Raw genomic sequence first — 15,175 nt, 5'->3', positions numbered from 1 at the left:
TTCTTGCAGGATGCCAGTAATGTTGCGCAGTTCCAATTGTGTTCTTACTGGAAAAACTCCAGCAGAATTTGCCAAGCTTAACGAATGCCCTTTAGATCCAGGTAACAACATTTTTTAATAGTGTTTGTTCCTTTTGAATGATTTGTGATCCCTTTTACTATGTTACTCAATGGAGCCTTCTAACACGTGAGCCGCTACAGATTATGGAATGAGAGATTTTCAGACTGTAGAGGGGTCTTCGTGAAGCTTCTGCTTTGATTAGAGCAGTTTACTAAGGTTCCCACCCAGGGACAGGGAAGTACCATTGATAGCTGCAAGCCTTGTGATCTACTTGCTGTACAGATTTCCCAAGTATTCCTGGAATCTTTGAAGACTTTGTCAATGCCGCTTCTGGTTTCAGGAGGCCATGATAGCACAATGGAGAATTTCACTAGATAGCCATCTTAAGTTCATACTGAGGGAAGTACGTCCATGCATTAAGGTTCCTTCTTCGGTTTACTGAAGGCATTGTATAGCAGTCTCTGCAATTACAAGTGGAATCAGAGATTTCCTCACTAAATACTGCAGGCCAGTGTAGTTGACAAAGCAAAAATGTACATTTCAGAGGTTTGCAAAGTCCATTAATGTTTAAAACTAATGTCAGTCGTGATTTTCCATTCTCCATTGGACAGGTGGCTACTTCATTGTCAAAGGTGTAGAGAAGGTAATTCTTATTCAAGAGCAGTTATCGAAAAACAGAATAATTGTGGAAGCTGACAGAAAAGGGACGGTTGGCGCATCAGTTACCAGGTAAAAGAACTCTTTAGTAACTGCAGGCCGGTTTCCTATGATACCATGGCTGGGATAAAAATAATTACTTTAGGTACAGGCAGGTGTCTGGGCATGCCTAGTATGATGAGGGTGCTATTTATGCCCTACCTTTCCTCCAAGGTGGCATACACAGCTTTCTCCCTTCTCCATTTAGCCTCACAGTCCTCACAACAACTACGTGAGAAAAGTTAGGCTGAGAGAGCATGATTGGCCCAAGCCATGAAGCTTCTTGGCTGAGCTGGGATTTGAGCCTACACATCCCTTGGTCTTAGTCCAACACATTAACTGCTGCACCACACAGATTCCCCACTTTTTTTCTTTGAAAAAGGGGGCACCCTGCTCAGTGCCATATAACAAACTGCTTTTGAACATTACTTAACTGAAAAGCAACTTTCTATATTTCATTGTGGTGGCCGGGTGAGTTTGAGAAACATGAGTTCACAGTTCCTCTGAGTGTACAGAACTAGTTTTACGCTCATACAAAGATCATAGAAAGAGCCTTGTGCATGAATATGTATTTCATGCACATTTGGTAACCATTTGTTAAACGTAATTCCAAGTGTTTGCAACTTCGTCCTTAAAAATAACAGAGCAGAAGTTCAACCGGAGCTTTGTGGGAGCGGGGAACCATTTTGGTTAGTCTAAAATAAGTGGATCAGTAGAAAATGCAAAGTTTGCTGTATTTTAAGTGCTCTGAAAAATGCAACATGCCTGTGTTCTGAAAACACCAGCAGTTAGACAAAATTATTTATTTAATCCCGGCAAGCCAAGAATTAAATATGGTACAAAAGACAGAATAGATAACCTCTTACAGTAGGGGTGGAGAACAGATGGCCCTCCATATGTTATTCGACTCCAGCCCCCTTCAGCCCCAGCCAGCATGGCCAGCAGTATCTGGAGGATGTTAGGTTCCCCTTCCCTGGCTTACAGGTTTGCCATCAAAGAAGACATGAATTGGAAAGAGGTTGGCACAGTAATAAGATCCCAGGTTTTATGCACACAAAAAACTTTAGCAATCTTGTGTTCTGATGTACAAGATACTGGTTTTTTTAAGCCATAATAAGTTTTCCCCCTCACTGTCAGGGTTTGTAGAATTAATGAGGTCTTTCCTTTTCTTTTTACAAATGTGCAGTTCTACTCATGAAAAGAAGAGCAGAACTAATATAACTGTGAAACAAGGAAGATTTTACCTTAAGCATAACACCCTGTCGGAAGATATTCCCATTGCAATAATCTTCAAGGTAATTTTTTAAAAGAACATTCTCCATTATCAGTGCTTGGAGTACAATCCTGTACATGTCACTGAGTTCAGTGGGGCTTTCTCACAGGTAAGCCTGTATAAGATTACAGCTTTAGAACAGTTTATAGAAGAACTTCAAATACTTAGTATAAAGGGGGAAATAATAGAATCATTGAATTTTAGAGTTGGAAGCAGCCACAAGGGTCATTACTCTAGCCCCTGCAATGCAGAATTTTGTTTGCCCAACATGGACCTCAAACCCATAACCCTGAGGTTAAGAGTCTCAATATTTATTTTATTTTTGTTCTTTGTCTATGTGCAAGTTTCTTTTAGCTGTTTGCTCTACACCGTAGGAAACTTTTATTTGCTAGTCTTGAAGTGTTGGGTTATACCTTGACATAATGACATCTTTGGCACAATTGCCATTACATTTGCCTGGGTTTTTTTAAGCTAATAAAAATGGAAAAGGAGGAAAAGGCAGGGGTAAGGGAGATGGGGATAAAAGTGAGCTGCAGGCAGGGATGTTTGAGGGATGTTTCAATCTGTGGATTGGAACCTAATTTTACCAGTGCTTTTGCACTTCCTGAAATTTCCTATATTGTTCTTGGTTCAAAAATAGTATCAAGATGCCTTGAGAGAATGCAATTTTTCATGTGGATTTTTTTTAAAAGATTTGATTGGAATCTTTCCCAGTGAGAGCAACAGCTATTGGCCAGAATGTTGGATTGGTCATATTGGTTCTATATTTAGTTCATTTCCTGTTTTATATAATGTATTCAGCTGCTAGAACAGGACTTTAGGGATTATGCCAAACAATACCCTAAAAAGATCGCAGAGCACTGCCAGAAGAGGGCAGCACTTGCTTGTAACTTAACTGTGTAAATAACACTGTGAGGATGTAACAGGGTGGGATTTGTGGATGGGGTTGCTACCTTATCTATTTTAAGGTAGAACATCTATAATGGATTAGGGTCTACTGCACGGGAGGCTAATTTGTGTCGCTCCCAATCACATTATACTTTAAAATAATTCCTCCCATTTATAAAAAAAAAAATTAATTAGGAATGTACTGCATAGGGAAGTAATGCCTAACCCTTCCTCCTATTGCAACTGTAACCACACATCTGGTGGTAGAAGTAGAATTATAAAAATGTTTCCATTGGCACCAAGTTGTGACTGCAAAAAAATTCTGCCAAAAGCAGGGCTGGCATTTGGTGCTGGATTTAAATCCAGTGCTGACAGCAAGCCCCACTCTTGACAGGGAATGGCTCTGATCAGGTACTCTTCACAGGAGCCAATCCTGTGGAGCTCTTCTTGCAGGCATTGGCAGAATTTAAAGGACACAAAATGTTCCCCAGGCCTGCTTTAGAATGTCTGTAAACCACGAGGCTTGTGGAAGTAACACCCCCCACAGTGTGATTTTATTTCTGCAACAACTATAGTTGACCACTGTGGGAGGAGTTAAGAATAAACATTTTATTATTTTCTTGTACTTTCTTTTTGTTTGATATGGTGAGCATCAGCTGGAGCCCTGAGTGAAAATCTAGGGCCAGTTGCCACCGTTTTACACAGACTTCATGTGCACATCTCCAAGACTTACCGGTAACTAATGGAATAATCTCCAAAGCCTACGTGAGGCCGTTTCTCCCCTTACTTTAGAAAAAAGCAGGAGTGCCTTCTTGAGGATTCTGTAAGCAGGAATATATTATATCAGTGGCAATTAAAGTTTAATTTAAATTCTTTGGGGGATTTGTTCAATTGAGTTCACTTGGAAATGAATAAGTTTGTATCTAGTACAATTTGACTGATTAGTTGGGCTGCTGATTGGGTATACTGGGGAAATAAATGAATTAATGTTTATTTATAAATAAATTATCTTGTACAGCTTTTGAATGAATGAATTGATCAGTGGGCATACCAGGGAAATAAATAAATTTCTGTTTGTGAATAAATACGTTTATATTTAATCTCTTTTGGAGATAACTACTTGGGTTGTTGATTGGTGGGTACATTGGGGTAATAAGCCAGCACTCACGGGCAGCAAATGCTCCTCAGAACAACAGACAGCCCCAAAATTACTTCCCCAAAATGACCTAAGCCATTCTTATGGATGATGGAAGCCATCCAGAGTGGCTGTGGTAACCCAGTCAGATGGGTGGGGTATAAATAATAAAATCATCATCATTATTAGAAAAAAGCTGGCACCCCCTAAAAGAACAAGGCAACTCCCATCCACATAATTCATCCCAGTAAACCCCAGAAGCAATCCCCAATAATGCCAGGTGGTGTTGTGGGTTAAAGCACAGAGCCTAGGACTTGCCAATCAAAAGGTCGGCGGTTCGAATCCCCGTGACGGGGTGAGCTCCCGTTGCTCAGTCCCTGCTCCTGCCAACCTAGCAGTTCAAAAGCATGTCAAAGTGCAAGTAGATAAATAGGTACTACTCCAGCGGGAAGGTAAACGGTGTTTCCGTGCGCTGCTCTGGTTCGCCAGAAGCAGCTTAGTCATGCTGGCCACATGACCCAGAAGCTGTACTCCGGCTCCCTCGGCCAATAAAGCGAGATGAGCGCCGCAACCCCATAGTCGGTCACGACTAGACCTAATGGTCAGGGGTCCCTTTACCTTTATAAGGAACCTGAATGCAATCAGTAATTAGGAGGCAGTGGTTCTGGAGATGCTGCTGTGAAGAGGGCAGCAGAGGAAGTCAGTCACACACTGGCCAGAGGAGAGTTACTCACAACCCCCTTGAGATAACTCCACAACCTTCCAGGGGTCTGCAGCCCACTGACCTATATCTAGTACTGTTAGAAAGCTGTTATACTGGTGCATGTCTGCCAGTGTGGTGCTCAGCACATGCACTCCCACCCCAGGGTTCTTTTTTATGGCTGCAAATCATTTTGAGTGGTACATAATGGAAATATAAATAATATAAATAGAGCTGCTTCGTAAGCTGCATGCCATTGGAATGGCAAGCCGTGTCTAAGCTATCACATTCACGTGCTGGAGGGAGCTGCAATCTGCTGCCATTCTTTGTGTATGCAACTGCTTCAAATGCAACTGAATACTCAGCATGTGTGTACATGCAGTGTAATAGGCAAAATGGCCTTTAAAATTGTGACATTCTGAAGCAAGGACTATAGTTTTATAGCTAGGGGGTCTGTGGAGTCTGGGACCAAGGGACTGGAAGCTTTCGTCTAAAGCAGGGATAGAGAGCTTGCTTGGGAAGCCAGATGGTATTGGACTCTCAGTTGCATTGGCCATGCTGGTTATTGGGAGTCCAGAAACATCTGGAGGACACAGAGGTCCCCCAGCTCTGCTCTAAAGCTGCCTGATGCCTCCTGCTCGTGTCTGTTATCTGGGGGAAGGAGTTGCAAGGGAGAGGGCAAAGCCATAGGCAGTACTATTTAAAGTCCTTCGTTGACATGCTTGGCTTGAGCATTAGGGACAACTTCTTCTACCCTCAACTACTTGCTGCACGGCCAGGGGTGTTGTAGGTGGAGTTGTTAGCAGCAGTAAAATCAGCTGTTTAGAGCACCACCACTGTCACTTAGCTGTGTGGGGTCTGGAACATCTTCAGGGCACTGGGAGTATGTATTTCAGAGCACTGCCATGTGCTGCCTTCTGTAATGTGTAATTTCCTAAACAACATTTTGTAGGGGCCAATGGCTGCAGCAAATGCTTTCTAAAAGGAATAGGCCCAGTGATGACATTTAATTAGGTAGGAATTTAATGCAATTTAAAGATAATGTGTTTTGGAGGTGCATTGTCTGTTTACAGTGAGCCCAAGAGTACACTGTGTGTTCGCTGGTGTATCTTTGTTATGCCTAGTTTAAATATAAATATTAATGCAAGGCATAGCTTTTCACCCTTCCAGCTTCTGAGAAGCATATTGTAGCTCTGCCAAAAAGAGGTGTTATTGACTTTATTCCCTGTTTCTTGATATGGCAGAACTCCAGGCAAATATGTGAAAGGAGAAGCTTTAGCATTATCTAGAACGTACAAAGGCCCGCGCTGCTGGCTGCTGCCTTGAAACACTTTATTCACAGAGAGATTGGGGAGATTTTCCTTTCTAAACCTGTTAAACATTTTCTTAACGTATTAAGCCTCTTTTACAATATCAGCTATAACCTGGTGCTTAAGGATCTGTGGAAAAAAGCTAGATAAAATGGCTTTCAAGACGGCTTTCTGTGTGAAATCCTTTTTCTCTGCCTTCCCTTTCCCTCTCCCCAACCCATGAGAGGCAACTTGTGAGGCAATTTACCTGTGATTGAGTGCACCTGCCTGGGGACAGAGCAGAGCTGCCTCCAGGTTTGAGGGGTCCTGGACAAAGTGCCCTCTAGTGGGTCCCATCCTGTTCCAGTTATCTCTGACAGGATTTTGTGACCTTGGCAAAAATTCTTTGGGCAGGCAGACATGTAGCCACTATTATGCCTTGCCGCCATTATACAGTGGTACCTCGGGTTACATACGCTTCAGGTTACATACGCTTCAGGTTACAGATTCCGCTAACCCAGAAATAGTGCTTCAGGATAAGAACAGAAATCGTGCTCCGGTGGTGCGGCAGCAGCAGGAGGCCCCATTAGCTAAAGTGGTGCTTCAGGTTAAGAACAGTTTCAGGTTAAGAACTGACCTCCGGAATGAATTAAGTACTTAACCCGAGGTACCACTGTAATGCAATGCAGGGGGTTTGGCCCTTGGGACTCCTTCCAACTCCATGATTCTATAATTTCCTACACTGTGTCATTGACACTGGGGGAAATTAAAACAATGGTTCCAAGTACCCTCACATGGGGCCCAATGGAGCAGCATTGACTCTCGGCTTGAGGGAGCAGACCTCAGTGCAGTTATGGTGGGACCTGCCATGGTGTTGGGACCCCAGCAGCTGCCTGAAGATGTCGTGTGCTGACATTGAGCTTGGTTGGGGAAATCTTACCAAAATGCATTTTGAGGCAATGGAAGAATTGTGGGGGAGGTTAATTCAGCACAGTACAGATGCAAGGCTGCCAATTGGCTGGCAGCATCCACATGATGTTCATGAGTTTCATGCACCTGCACAGGGCATGCTGAAGGAGCATCTCCACCCCCATCGTTCTACCCGGACACTGAGGTCCAGCGCTGAGGGCCTTCTGGAGGTTCCCTCACTGTGAGAAGCCAAGTTACAGGGAACCAGGCAGAGGGCCTTCTCGGTAGTGGCGCCCGCCCTGTGGAACACCCTCCCACCAGATGTCAAAGAGAAAAACAACTACCAGACTTTTAGAAGACATCTGAAGGCAGCCCTGTTTAGGGAAGCTTTTAATGTTTGATGTATTACGGTATTTTAATATTTAGTTGGAAGCCACCCAGAGTGACTGGGGAAGCCCAGCCAGATGGGCAGGGTATAAATAATTTTTTATTATAATATTATTATTATAACCCCCCCTTTCTCTACTTCAATAGTACCAACTCACCCCTCCTTCAGGCAGCAGTGTTCAGTGGCAAATGTTGGAAGCCTCCTGTGAACCACCTAACTGAGCAGCTACTGCTGAAAAAGGGAGCTAATCATCACCAGCTATGCACAAAATCGTTAGCAAGTTTGCATAACTTGAGAGAGAGGGTGTGTGTATAAAAAGATACCATTCATTCCTTTCCTGTAGCTCTTCAACAGGCTTCCTCTGTTGCATTTGTCCCATACAAATACTGCAGCAGAGCATTGCTTCTTATTAAACTATATGAGGTTTCTTCTGCAAATGAGCTGCCAATAGCGTTACTCTGCTCCTTTCTTGTGTTTCCTGCTGCTGCTGCTGCTTTGGCTTATCAAGATTTCCATTTCATAGTTTGAGTATGTGCTGCTGCCAGTGCCAGATGGCCCTGTTTCTGAGAGAAGTCGCTTTGGGTTAGGAGTAATACTGACTACAATGGGAAAATTAGCATAAGCAAATGTCAGCAAGTTAGCACCAAGCCAACATTCTTTCTCTCCTTTTCTACCTTTTATTTTTCTTCCCTCTTCTAGGCTATGGGCGTTGAGAGTGACCAGGAGATTGTGCAGATGATTGGTACAGAGGAGCATGTGATGGCTGCATTTGGTCCCAGCTTGGAGGAGTGCCAAAAAGCTCAGATTTTCACACAGATGCAGGTGTGTGACATTTCGAGCATCCATCTATGAAGAAAATGGCTTCTTAGTTTTGCTGGTTGTGAGCTGATGGAACGGCTCAGAGAATGCACTGGCCACAGTCTTCTGTCTCTCAAGCCCCTTTGCTTTCTGTAGATTGGATTTTCCAAGTAAGAAAGTCCATCTCTGAGAGCTGATCTGTGCATTACTCAGGCTGAGGTGGAAGAGTTTTGAGCATGGCTAAAAGTGGACATAGCATGAACATTACAGTGCAAAAGATGGGGAAATTGTTTGGGAGGACTGTGTAAGTAGCATGACCTCAAGAGATCATTTTATACATTTTGACTGTAGCTGTTCTTTCCTGTTTCAGTCCTTCTCAGAGTCCAGTTCTTTATTAACAAAATTCTACTTTGGCTTGCATGCTGAGCAGAAATGTTGGGTATGCTTGAGCCTTTTCAGACAGGAGTTGTTACAACAGTAGTCACTAGAGGACCACTGACCAGAACATGGGGTTTTTGTTCATGGAAGGTTAAAACCATACTAGGAAATATAATTATTGTTAGTATTGTTAGTTGTGTACTTTTGGGCAGTATCCAAAGAGTAATTCCATTAGTGCAAGGACTTCTGGCTGTGCAACGGAACTTCCTCCTCACTCCTCTCCCTGCGTCCCTCCACATGCCCCCTAAACCAGATTGAGGGGTGACCCCAACCTTCTGGAGCAGATTTGGGGGGAGGTGCTGGGGAATTACTAGGAGCGAAGAGAGAGAGAGGAATATCCGTGGTGCAAACAGAAATCCTTGTGCTAACAGATCTTCTTCGTTAGATACCAGTCCCAGATTGGCCTAGTCCATTTTCAGTGGTCATATTACTAAAGAAGCATCTTACGCTGCTGTCTTGTTTTACATTAAGTTTTGGCATGCTGATTATCTTGTTAATACGCAGTCATCTGTTGTTAATATGCAATGTCATTCCCTGAAAGTGGAGACTTCCAAGAAGAGTGTTTAACTTGTACTATGCTAACTTGGATTTGGATTTCACTTTACAGGCACTGAAGTATCTGGGAAATAAGGTCCGAAGGCAGAGAATGTGGGGAGGTCCCAAAAAAACCAAGATGGAAGAAGCAAGAGAGCTGCTGGCAACAACCATTCTTGCCCATGTCCCTGTACGACCGTGAATCTTAGATTTTGGGGCAGGGCCCCGGGGTGTGTGGGCTGAAATAGGATTCTTACCATACAAGACCTGAGGGGGTTGAATGTCCTCTGGCAGAGCACCTTCACTAATCCATGGTGAACTTGTGAGGGTGACTGTATCTCCATCTGTAACTGTATCTTCACCTGTTGTTCATCATCCCAATCTTATTTAGGAAGGCACCTCACGAAGAGCTGCTGCTTAGTTCTTTGTGTGTATTAGAGGAGAAGTCATATACTTCCTGCTCCTGATCTAATGCCTGTGTTGATTAGTATTCTGATTCAGTGTGGTGTAGTGGTTAAGAGCGGTAGTCTCGTAATCTGGGGAACCGGGTTCGCGTTTCCGCTCCTCCACATGCAGCTGCTGGGTGACCTTGGGCCAGTCACACTTCTTTGAAGTCTCTCAGCCCCACTCACCTCACAGAGTGTTTGTTGTGGTGGAGGAAGGGAAAGGAGATTGTTAGCCGCTTTGAGACTCCTTAAAGGGAGTGAAAGGCGGGATATCAAATCCAAACTCTTCTTCATTATTTTTTGCATGCAGTAGTAGGGTATGTGCAGCTCTGTATGTGATTCTCTGCACACTAACCTGTGATTACTGGTGTTGGGTTGAGGGAACACTATGTAAAATTCACAAGCTGTGTGTGTGTGTGTGTCTGTGTCTGTGTGATCTAGTCATAAACTGACCTAGTGATCTTCTTAAGCAAGGTGCTGTTGCTTGATCTCTACTTTCTCTTCGTGAAATGAGAACTATTGTGAAGGCCTAATAGGGCTTTTGGAAGGATGAATGCAATGAGAAAATGTTGCCACACTGTTCTGAGTCTGGGGAATATTGCAGAACTGCGAAATGAGTTTAACCTAAGCTGCATTTTAGACAAACGACTAGCTGTTCCTTACTAGAAACTGTTTACTCCCCTTTTCTGTGTTCCAGGTAAAAGAGTTCAATTTCCGCTCAAAGTGCATTTACACAGCTGTGATGGTCCGCAGAGTGATTTTAGCTCAGGGGGACAACAAAGTGGATGACAGAGACTACTATGGAAACAAACGATTGGAGTTGGCAGGACAGGTAAGTCCACCCTGAGGGTTTTTATACAACATGAAAACATTGATATGGAGTTGCCATTTTATTTGCTTGTTTGTTTGTTAAATTTGTTGGTTGCTTTATCTTGCCCAAGGCAACCCAAATGATGCCACAGAATTGGGCTGCAGCACAACAGGTTCAGTGTGAAAAAATAATTGTGTGTGTTGTGGTCCCCAGATGCTTCTGGTTCAGACACACTTTAAGCTTGTCGCAGTGAGTTCTGTTGATTAGTGATTCTGAAACGATAAAGGTTCATAAATACTGGCATATGCCTAATATGTTGAGAGTTGTGTAACGGTTTAAACTGTTTAGTCTAGCTTCCTAAAAATACATCAGAAAGCAGACTTCTATCCCTTATGTGTGTGTCTTTCTATTGTTGACATTTGCTTGGCTGTATTTTGCAAATTGATAGAACACCTCACTTTAAGCCTATTGCTCAGTGTTTTCAGCTAGAGTTTCTTTCCAAATAGCCTATAACACACCACACACCCACCCCTGGTTGTGTTTCTGAGCTAAAAATCCTGTTGCTTAAAAATTTGAATGAAAAAGACTGTTCCTGTATGAGGAGGAAAAGCATAGCGGTCCACACAATGTGAAGACATAAAAGGCATTGTGTCTATAAAAATGTGTGAAAACAATAGCAGCTAATTTCACACCCCATGGGACAAGGGAGTACGAAATGTGCTTTAGCTTTAGATAACAGTTGTTTCCGCTAGCCAAGCTGGTTTACAGAGCTTTCTCTTAGTCTTTCTGCCCACTAGAGGCTTGGCAGGCCAGGTGCCAGCAGAGGTGTTAGCGAAACCTACCGATTCCAAGCTTAATCTTTTCACCTACCTTTTCTCTTTCCTTAATGTGTTCATTATTTGCCGAGCATTTCCCTCGTCTTTGTCCTCAGGGTTTGTTTGGCATTTTTTCCCCTTTCTTTCTTTCTAATTCAGCTTGCTTTGTATGGGCGAGATATGGAACAGCACCAAAATCCGGCACCCTGGAAAGGAAGGGATTTTTACCCTGTGACAAAAGAAAACCGCCTTGACTTCAGAGATTGACTAATCCCAGCTGTTCTGATAATATAATTAAGGCTGCCTAATGTCTTTAATTTTGCAACCAGTTTGTGTGAAAAGGAGAATTTGGCACTCTAAAGCCTTAAACACTAAATGGCAATCTCAAGGCGCCTAATTAGAATTCTCTGACATTAAGCTAATTGGTGAAACTGTATTTCAGCAGCTTAACTACTTTATTAATTTTTTTCCTCAGGATTTTCAATGGAAATCAATTGATGAGCTGTCAGTTCCTCTCCCTTATGTTTCGCCGCCACCACCCCTCAAATTTAATTTGCTCTTCAATGCTCCTGTCTGAAAGACCCTGGGTTCACTACAAAAATTAAATGAATATTATCACTGGCATTCCATCCCGTTCTCTCCTTAATCACTTACTCTTGACCTAAAAACGGGCTATTGTGAAACTTTGCTATGTTCTTAGAGAAAGCCTGTGGATGTACTGGAATTAGCCAAGGAATGCTTTAGACTAAAAAATGTCAAGAAGTTAGTGTATCCCCCTAACCTAACTTTATTATTTTGAACAGGAGGGGCCGGGAAATGGTGTTCAGTGGTGACTTCTTCTGAAGTCAGCGTTGAAATTTTTAGTTACGTATATACTAGTTATTTAGTAATCTTTTATGCCATCAATGAAACAGCCCTTTTCCTAGTACAGTGGTACCTCGGGTTACATAAGCTTCAGGTTACATACGCTTCAGGTTACAGACTCCGCTAACCCAGAAATAGTACCTCGGGTTGAGAACTTTGCTTCAGGATGAGAACCGAAATCGTGCTCTGGCGGCGAGGTGGCAGCAGGAGGCCCCATTAGCTAAAGTGATGCTTCAGGTTAAGAACAGTTTCAGGTTAAGGACTTAACCCGAGGTACCACTGTACTTGTTTAAAATATAGATAGAGAAAGATATGGGAAGGGCCATAACTCAGTGGTACTTTGCGCCGAAAGACCCCTATCTTGGTCAGTGTTGACAGTAGTGAGTTAGATGGATCATAAGGCAACTTCCGGTGGCTTACCTAGGCTCATCCAGGGAAGATTCATTCTGATAGCATTCACATGGGTACCCAAGCCCCAAAGTAACCAGAGATCTGCAAGTAATGTGTGAACATCCAGGGCATGCCATATTGGCCTCTTCCCAAAGTGCACTTCAGAATCTGAGCATAAGAAGAGCCCTTCTGTATCAGACCAAAGGCTGACCTAACTCCAGGATCCTGTTCTCACAGTGACTAACAATATCGGAAGCCTACAGGCAGGAAATGACAAGTGTGTTAGCACTTCATTTGTATTCCTGAGGCATGCTGCCTCTGAGACTGCAGGTAATACAGAGCCCTAACGGCTAGCAGCCATTAAGAACCTTAACCTTGATGAATTTGCCTGAACCCCCTTTAAAGTCATCCAATTTGTGGGCTATTAGTGCATCCTGGGGTAGCTAATTCTTTACTTTTAACTGTGGGCTATACGAAGGATCGAGTATTTTTCTCTGTCCTGAATCTTCCAGTGTTCAACTTCACTGGATGACCTCATGTTCTAGTACAGTGGTACCTCGGGTAAGTATTTAATTCGTTCTGGAGGTCCCTTCTTAACCTGAAACTGTTCTTAACCTGAAGCACCACTTTAGCTAATGGGGGCCTCCTGCTGCCGCTGCACCACCGCTGCACAATTTCTGTTCTTATCCTGAAGCAAAGTTCCTAACCTGAGGTAATATTTCTGGGTTAGCGGAGTCTGTAACCTGAAGCGTATGTAACCTGAAGCATATGTAACCCGAGGTACCACTGCATTAGGGGAAGTGTTGTAGAGCATCTGCATTGCACACAGAGGTTCTGCAGATGAATTCACATTAGGAGATTAATCTACATGACCATTTACTTGCCACTGTGTGATCCTTTAGGAACTATCTCATGGGAAACTCGGTTTTGCGTGATGTCAGGAAAGATTGACCATCATAGGGGAAAAGCTCTCGGCGCCCAGCATTGGTTTTGAGTAGTCATTGATATGTGCAATTGACACAGAATCCCATCTACCCTTGACCCATGATTGACTTCTGTGACAGTTCCCAACTAGATCATTATAGCTGACCTAAATTCAAGTTACTATCCCACATACATGTCGACTTTAGTCATCAAATGAATTCTCATGATTATGTTATGCAATGGAAGGCAAAGAAAGGTCTGTGCTTTTTGCAAATCAGCAGGGACATGATGATGATGAAAAGATGGCAAATCCAGTGAGTGGAAATGTTCATTGGGAGAGTAGATTCAGTTACTGGCCCATGGCCAATGGGGGGGCACAGTAGTGTTAATGCGTCTTCGAAAATGGAGACAGTTTTAAATTGGTTTAATTCCATGGAGGAATTAAATAATGCAATAGACTCCAGAATGTCTTAACAGGGCCCGTTTGAATACCTAGTTTGTTTAGCAGTTAACAATGCTTTGTATACTGGGAACTTGTATTTTTGGCATTCGGTAGCTGCTGTATTTTTAGTCTTCCTGACAGAGCTGCTGTAAAAACCAAGCGTTAGAATAGAATTGCCAAGTTCTAGAGCTTATACTTCTTCTTTAGGGGATGCAGGAAAGGCTTTTCTTTGGAGCAGGGGTGGGTGGGGAGTGGGCATTCAATCCATGTGTAGCTTGCAGTGCAAAATTTTAGATGGATTAAGTTCCCACTAAAGTTCATTAGTAGAAGTTGGGTGAAATGTGAATGGGTTAATTGGAGAGCAAACCAAAAGACGAGTGTGATGTTAAAAAGTGAAAGAAATAGCTGGAAGGAAATAATTCAATAAAGAACAAATACAGATTTACAAAACTAGTAAGGACCATCCTTTCCCCATAGTGATAGTTATTCAAGGAGTTGCTCCTGGTTCAATTTTCATAACATATTTTGGCTACTGAGACATTTACATATGTGTTAGCAATTCTATAACATTCTAGATGTTAGCAATTCTGAAAATGAAAAATGTGTTAGGGTAGTTCTTCTATAGTAATGTGACATATCTATTTAAAAAGCTCTACATTTAAAATTTAAAAGATGTCATTTGGTGAGCCAGCAGATGAGCAGTTGGGTTTATAGGATCCAAGATTTAAACAGGCCTATTCTGGTGTTTTGTATATCTGTTTGTTATAGTTATTTTTACAGTACTTTTCAATAGAACTTCTCTGTGTCGTTTACATAACAGTTTAGCCGTTTTATTTCAAGTGTTCTTGAGAACAGGCTTATGTCTTGTTGAAAATCAGATTATTACTTTACCCATAAACCAGAATCATTTGTTTATGTTGTAGTCGTTCGGTCAGATCGTGAAAAGTGCCATTCTTATTTCAGGATGAGCAATGTAAAGGAATGGCCCTCCAATTAATGCATCTCCAGTGTGGCTTCCATCGCTAAATGCATTGCTTGCTTCCCGCTGTAAATCTCCTTTTTTCTGTTGCAGCTTCTTTCCCTTCTGTTTGAAGACTTGTTCAAAAAATTTAACTCTGAATTGAAAAAGATCGCTGACCAAGTAATTCCCAAGCAGAGGGCAGCCCAGTTTGATGTGGTTAAGCACATGCGGCAAGATCAGATCACCAATGGCATGGTGAATGCCATCTCCACTGTAAGTGTTTCATTTACTGTGGAAGGGGTAGGAGAGCTGTGGGGAATCTCTGGCCCATGGGCCTGATTAGGCTGGATGGGGGTCCTCATTTGGCCCATGAGAACATTTTCCCCAAGCCATGCATGATGTCAGGAGTGGGGC

At 42.8% G+C, this 15,175-nt stretch overlaps 1 protein-coding gene across 1 annotated transcript in view; it reads left to right on the top strand.

Annotated features, from left to right (window-relative positions):
* Positions 1 to 15,175, top strand: part of POLR3B (RNA polymerase III subunit B) — a 61,191-nt gene that overhangs the window by 3,494 nt on the left and 42,522 nt on the right. The window contains exons 7-13 of the mRNA XM_028746558.2: positions 10 to 101; positions 672 to 789; positions 1,943 to 2,051; positions 8,038 to 8,160; positions 9,182 to 9,298; positions 10,252 to 10,386; positions 14,873 to 15,034. Of these exons, the coding sequence (XP_028602391.1) occupies positions 10 to 101; positions 672 to 789; positions 1,943 to 2,051; positions 8,038 to 8,160; positions 9,182 to 9,298; positions 10,252 to 10,386; positions 14,873 to 15,034 (856 nt within the window). The remainder of the gene's footprint in view (positions 1 to 9; positions 102 to 671; positions 790 to 1,942; positions 2,052 to 8,037; positions 8,161 to 9,181; positions 9,299 to 10,251; positions 10,387 to 14,872; positions 15,035 to 15,175) is intronic.

This window comes from Podarcis muralis, chromosome 10 (assembly GCF_964188315.1).
Source record: "Podarcis muralis chromosome 10, rPodMur119.hap1.1, whole genome shotgun sequence".
Lineage (NCBI taxonomy): Eukaryota > Metazoa > Chordata > Lepidosauria > Squamata > Lacertidae > Podarcis > Podarcis muralis.
Note: the sequence above shows the minus strand (reverse complement) of the source record. Positions and strands in the feature narration are given on the sequence as shown.